We start from the raw sequence: 7,387 nt of genomic DNA on the forward strand, positions 1-7,387 counted from the left end.
CCCCTAAACACCTCCCCTGGATCCGCCACTGGTAGAAGTTAAGATTTTTTCGAAAACAATTTCATAAAAGTTTTAATATTATTTTATTTTTGTATTTTTCACTAACGCTGAAAAATATTAGGGCATATTTTTTGTAAACAAAATTTTGAAGGTACTTGCATCATACTCATCATTAGTTTAGTATCAGAATAAAACTTTTAAAAGAAAAATTTAAGTCAGTTTGAAACTTATTTAGGATTTTTAGAAATTAAAAAGAAATGTAAGTATATTTTATAAACTTACCAAAATATTTTGAAGTTTTCAAATGTTTTTTCTTCTTTAAATTCCTACATTTCCTTTTTTGGTAAAAAGGAATTGAAAATTTTTCGAGGAATCTTGAGAAAATTTTTTTTTTATCTTGAAACGTTCAGAAATTCTACAGCTCCACGAAAAAAATGCTGCAACTCGAGATAAACAACTGTATCCATACGTTTTTGAGGTATCTGTATTCAAATCCGGGGCTAGAAGTTTTTGCGGTCGCAGTATTCAAATCCGGGGTTAGTTTGACTACTTCAGGTCAGGATCAAGATCAAGTGACGGTCAAAATGAAGAAAAGCATTGGATCAGAAAAAAATATCGATTGGAGAAAACCTCTACTCTCAGACGATATTGGGGTCACTGAATCGGAAACCGGTGTCCTTTTGACGCCACCGGGTCAGAAACAAGGTCAAGTGAAGAATAAAATAAGATAAACCCATTAAATCGGAGTGAAACACTACTTTCAGACGCTTTTGGGGTCGCTAAATGTGAACCTCGAGTCATTTTAACCCCATCAAGTCGTGATCAAGTTTTAACCTTATGATAACCTTCATCCCGACCTGATGAATTAAAAATAACCCCAGATTCGGATTAAGCGACCTCAATAACTTCTTCAAGTAGCGTTTTAAGCCGATGAAATAGTTTTTTCTCATTCTGACTTTCACATGACCTTAATTATTATCTGATGGGGTCAAAATGACCCCGTTTATCGATACCGCTACCCCAAAAAACGTCTGAGAGTAGAGCTTTTCTCCGATACAATGTTTTTTTTCACTTTGATCTTAACTTGACCTTGATCCTAACCTGATGGGGTCAAACAGACCCCAGATTGTATCAAGCTACCCAAAAAACGTTTAAAACTAGAGGTTTTCTCCGATTTAATGGTTTCCTCCGATCCAATGGATTTCTCCGATCCAATGGGTCACATTGACCCCGGATTCGGATTCAGTAATCTCAAAAACGTATAGGAATGGCGGTTTCGCTCGGTTACAGCCATTTGGGGGGGGGGGCTGCTTAAAACCTTCTAAATTTTTTTAAATCTTAAGAAAAACTTCCTGTTTGCTTGAATGATCCAGTGATAATTGAACCAGTGATAATTAACAATACTGATTCAACTAGTCAAAATTTCACCAGGTCAGTTTAACAGAGTGCATTTTTGTATTTTCAACTATAATTTGACTCCTCTGATATTATTTGGTGTATTTAGATACGAAGCAGATTATTTGCTAGCAAAGCAAAACGCTGCAATGAAGAAAGAGCTGGAACAACTAGAAGATTTCATGACAGAACTAAGCACATGGACAGGTAAAAAGATAGAATCCGCGCTTGATATATACTACCTTTACTCGACTTTGGAAGCTCAAGAATTTATGAATCTTAAACTACCATCATGGACTGAAGGTGTCTATCCAGAAGGAGATCTTTTAAAAGGAACCGTTCTTGAATTTATGATACAGAATTATGGCAAATCGATGATAAGACGAAATGGGGGTAAGATAAAAAAAATTTCAATTTTGAGCAAAAAACACTATTATTATTTAATTATTTTTATATTATTATTCATTTTGCTTACACGTAAACTTTGAATTAAAATAGCGCAGACTACTATTCATATAATGACTATAGGTGTGATTATTTTCTATTTATTTTATTAGTACTATGCTGCCTCATGTATATCAAATAAATTGCGTCTTCTTATAGGCAACTTTTTCTTTAACAAAAGAAAAAATTGAGACTTACAATATTTTTTAAGCTTTCTTTTTTATCTTACTGAAAATCTTATTTTGAAAGAATCAGAAAGCCCATCATAATGTCCATCGACGTATTCTATTACAATAAACCGCTTCTTAATTGACGGCCGTGTTATGACACAAATTAAAATACAGGTTTTTTTGCATAAAGAAAGAAAGTTTTAACAAAATAACTGAATCTTAAACTATCGAAGAAAATAGTATTTACCAGTTGCATTTTAAACAAAAAACAAAATAATGGAACTCTCAACCGAAAAAGATAAATTTTCAAACCAAAAAGACCAATTTTTAACAAAATTGTTTAATTTATAACACAAAAAAGCTCTTTAATCAAGAATAAACAAAAATTTCACCCAAATTATAATTTGAGGTGATAAATGATTTTGAATATAAAATAAAAAATAAGAATAAATATTTCTTGTTGAGGTTAATGTCTGGTTAATGTTCTAAAATATTTTGAAGCCTTTCTATGTTTTCTTTAAAAATTTATTTTTGAAAACAAAATTATATTATCCTTTTCACAGGAATCTCAAGAAAAGTATTTTTATTTTCTTAAAGCTTTTCAAGCCTCTTAACAAGTTTTTCAACATTCTTTTAAACCATAAAAATGTACATTTCATTTTGAATTTCTGTTCAGGAATTATTTTTTAAGAATTTGCAAAACATTTACAACTTTTAAATATCTTTTAAAATTATGCGAATTTGTAAAAAAAATTGTTAAATTGAAATTAGCTTCGAAATAGTCTGCATTCTTTTTTCAAATTTTAGGAAATAATTGAAGATGCTTTGAAATCGTCCATTTTTTCTTAAACTTAATTTTTCAAAATACAATATTAGTTTAAATTATCCCAGAAATTTTAAGCAATTTTTTTGTTGTCATGAAACCTGACAACATCTTCGAAAAGCTTCTTAATTTATGTATTCAAATATTAAAAAATTTAACTATTTTTCTAATTAAAAAAAAATTTTTTTATGTTTTAAATTTATTTTGAATCTTTTTTAAACTTTGAAATGTCTCTTTATCTGATCAAATTTTGTATACAACTTTTAAATCTTGCGAATTGAAAAATTTTGCTTCGAAATCCTCTTTATTTTTTTTCGAAATTTAAGGAAATATTAAACCAAAAATTAGGTTCGTTGACAATTTTTTCTTTATATGAATTTTCTTCAATAAAAATTCAGTTTAAATTTTCCCAGAAATTTTAGATAGATATTATTAAGATAACCTAATATTTCTCATAAACCTGAAGTTTGCAGACTTCATTTTAAAGAGGAAAAAGAAACGACAGTTTCATTTAATACCAGTGCACACAAAAAAAAATTTTCGGATGTGGGTATAATACATATGTACTTCTGTATATTTTGACACAGTTTCCTGACAACAATTGTTTCAAACTGTTTCGAGTTGTTTTGAGTAGTTTCGAGAATAATCAGAAATGGCGCCATGCACTTTTTCATAAATGTAGAAAGATATTATTTAGATAACCTTACGTTTTTCTTCAACCTGAAGTTTTCAGACTTCATTATAACAGGCAAAAAGAAACGACAGCTTCATCCATTAATAAACACGAGTTTTCTGACAACAATCGTTTCAAACTGTTTTGAGATGTTTCAAATAGTTTCGAGAGTTAATCGAAAATGGCGCCATGTGCTTTTCAATCAATAAAGATAAATATTATTTAGAAAACCTTATATTTATCATAAACTTGACGTTTTCAGACTTTATTTTAAACGGAAAAATGAAATGACAGATTTATACAATAATAAACACGGGTTTCCTGCCAACAACCGTTTCAAATTGCTTCGAGTTGTTTCGAGGAGTTTCGGTAATTAATCGAAAATGGCGCCATGCGCTTTTTAATAAATGAATCGGATAGAATACACAAATGATTATCATAAATAAAAAGCATAAGAATAATGAAACAGCCAAAAAACAAAATTAATCGATTTACTTTCTTTCAATAGGTTGGTTGCTCAGACAAATGATAGAAGATATGAATTCTGTCAGAAATAATACAATGGATCCAAACAGAAAACTAATAGTGTACGCTGTTCATAATTCTAACATTGTAGCCATTCTGAAGGCTTTAGAGCTATTCTATCCTCATGTACCCAAATTTTCGAGTGCTATAATTGTAGAGCTACATCTTATAGAGGAAGTTTATTACATAAAGGTATAACTGCACTTATTAGGTTCTTTTACACCAACACAATTTCGTGAAAATTTTCTATTTGTATAAATCTTAAAAATTAATCAATATAATATTTGCAGCTTCTTTATTACTTGGGCGTGCCAGCGGAGATAAAAAAATTACAAGTTCCTGGATGTGACTATTTCTGTTCATTAGACAAATTTTCCAAAATAATGGATGATGTTATTCCATCTGGCATTCGCTTGGCATGCGAAAAAATTCGAAATACATTTGGTGGTTAATAATTTTGCAAAAGCAATTTCTGGTAACGTGGGAACATTCAAAATAATATTCTTCTTATAAATTATAATTAAGATCTTCAACAATAAATTATTTCAAATCGTTTTCAAAAATATGAAAAAAGTCAAGACTGTTTTCAATGTATGTAGTTTCAAGATGCAGTGATTCATGTTGTATTTAAATAAAGAGACATATTAAAATTATTATAAAAAACTGGTTTATTAATCAATGTATATTCCCAATAATTAGGGCATTCCAAAGGTTCATGATAAGAGAGTTTTATCACATCTAAGAAAAAATAAGATAAGGGTACCGTAATATTGATTACTATGTTGTGATTAGGAGCTGTACTTAAATTTTATAGCGGATTATAGACCCTCTTCAAGACCCTTCCATCCCCTTGTAAATAACTGTACTTAAATATTTCTGCCCCCCTCCCCCAGTTGAAAAAGTAATATATAGTTTATATATAGTGGATAAGACAATCATGTTTTTCACTTTTTAATGAATTTTTCTGTATAAAAAAAATTATTAATATCAGTGTTTTGTCCAGTGTATATAAATTATATATAATTTTTTCACCTGGGCCCACTCTTACTCTACGTAATCTATAGTTTTCAGAAATAATAAAACATGGGTCTTGAGACTTATGAAAATTTTTGTATTTAAAATAAGTTTTGCAGGGTAAACCCTTTTTTCAAAATTTTTTGATTTTTCTTTAAACATTTTTTTATTTTTCTTGAACAATAACATTCAAATACCAGAATTTTGATCTTGTAATATTTTAAAGATCGAATCTTTTATAACTGGAATGAAACAATATTTCATATAGCAAATAGGATTGTTCAAATTTACTTATTTATTTTGAACAAGAAATTAATTTTCTACTATAAAAGGTGTATGTTTGACAGAATACTTGAATTTTAAACAAAACAAATTAATTTTTTGACAAGGAATTAAATTTTCAACCTAAAAAGATGAATTCTCAACAAAAAAGTGTAATAGTTATTATTTCAACCAAAAAAGACTAAATTTCACTTTAAAACGCTAATTCTAGAACTATAAAGACGAATTTTTAACAAAAAAAAAATTTTCCAGTCATAAACAAAAATAGTTTACCTGAATTGTTAAAAATCCCAGCCAGTTAATTTTTACGCATAAAGTTTAATTTGCAATTACAAAAGATAAATTTTCAACAAAATAGCTGAAATTTCAACCAAAGAGATAAATTTTCTATTAAAAATATGAATCTGTGATAAAAAATAATTTCTTAACAAGGTCGTTTAAATGAAATAGTTGAATCCTCAAGTACAAATGATTATTTTTTAACAAAACTCAAACATAATCAAAAAGACAAATTTTCAAAAAAGATATTCAAATTTTTATGCAAAAAAGATTTTAGTTTGACTTTTATACGTGAAAATATGAATTTCAAACAAGAAGTAAATTTTCTAAAAAGGTTCTTGAATTTTTAACTCGAAATCTTGTTTCTACTGAAATAGATAAATTTTCAAACAAAAAGTCAAATTTTAAAAATAGTAATTCGTATTTATGGAACAGTATGAAGCAACATGTCCAGATATTTCATAAACTATGTCCCAAATTATGGATCACAAAGTAAGCTAAAACATTTTGACTCTAAAATTTTTATTAAGTAATTAATTAATTAATAGCATAAAAAGTAATTGAATATTATTATTAAGTATTTAAACAGTAATATTTAAGGATTAAACGAATTAACCAATAATAAACATTCACATACTAAACCGAATGACAATAACAGTTTAAAATATTTGGATAAATAATCAATAAAGACAATATATATATTTAAAATTAGAAACTTTAACTATTTTGTTTCTTCTATTATCTTTTCCTGTATTTCCCTCATTTTATCTTGCAGTTTTTTATTTTCTCCAGCTCAAATTTTCTTCTCTTCTTCTAACTTTTTTGTCTGTTGTAATCGCTCTTACTTTAATTTTCGTTTATTTTCTTTTTTTATATGGTATTGCATCCACTGATCGGATGTCCCAGTAGAAGGTAATTTTGGTTTACCTGAGGATTCTACTTCTATTCTTTTTTTCTTCGGAAAATAATTTTATGGAAGTGTAAAAGCGTCGTCAAAAGGATTCTCAGCATCAGTATTAACTTCTGAAAAATATCACAAATATTATTAATGTTAATATTTTTCCATAATAATTATTAAATGTTATTTAACTAACTTTTATTAGCAGTTGCAGAGTCATTTTCTTTACCAATAACCGATTGAATGTAATGTATCAGATCTTTAAACTTTTATATATTTACTGGTAGTTGATGTAGCTAAAGAAGAAGGGCCTATAGAATCTAAAAAATAAAATATTTTTATATTTTTACATTTTTAAATACATACCAAATATAATATATGGTTTTTAATTAGTTTACAAAGCTGTTCGATTATTAATATCCAACACATTTGAATTGAATATTAATTCATCACAAATTTCTGTTTGAATTTTCTCTGAACTTTGTGTTGGATCTTCTAGAACATCAGTAAACTCTAACAAATTTAAATCGTAATTTTAATCTGTACCTGTCTGAAGTTGAGAGACTCTGTTAAAGATGTTTGTGATTTTACAATACATCACAACACAAAATGTAATGTGAAATTCAAATTTTGCTATTTTGAGGTGAAATTACAATACACGTACTGTGAATTGAAAGCTGCGCGTCTCCTCCGCTGCGAAGCAGCGCCATATTACATGTATCAGCTGAAATATTAATAGTTTCATTTTGTTCAATATTTGAGAATATTTTATTTAAAAGTGAGGCAAAAGGCAAGTTTATAAATGTTTGTATTAAATCTAAGGTTTTCGCGCAATATAGACTTCCTTCAGAATGAGAATAATAGATTGAAATTTAGCGAAATAT

General features: G+C 27.9%; 1 protein-coding gene across 1 annotated transcript in view; it reads left to right on the forward strand.

Moving 5' to 3' along the window:
- Nucleotides 1-4,693, forward strand: part of LOC117178544 — a 41,931-nt gene extending 37,238 nt beyond the window's left edge. The window contains exons 11-13 of the mRNA XM_033369972.1: nucleotides 1,505-1,788; nucleotides 4,014-4,222; nucleotides 4,321-4,693. Coding sequence (XP_033225863.1) covers nucleotides 1,505-1,788; nucleotides 4,014-4,222; nucleotides 4,321-4,482 — 655 coding nt within the window. The 3' untranslated portion in view covers nucleotides 4,483-4,693. The remainder of the gene's footprint in view (nucleotides 1-1,504; nucleotides 1,789-4,013; nucleotides 4,223-4,320) is intronic.
- The last annotated feature ends 2,694 nt before the right edge of the window (nucleotides 4,694-7,387 follow it).

This window comes from Belonocnema kinseyi, chromosome 8 (assembly GCF_010883055.1).
Source record: "Belonocnema kinseyi isolate 2016_QV_RU_SX_M_011 chromosome 8, B_treatae_v1, whole genome shotgun sequence".
In the NCBI taxonomy this organism is placed as follows: Eukaryota; Metazoa; Arthropoda; class Insecta; order Hymenoptera; family Cynipidae; genus Belonocnema; species Belonocnema kinseyi.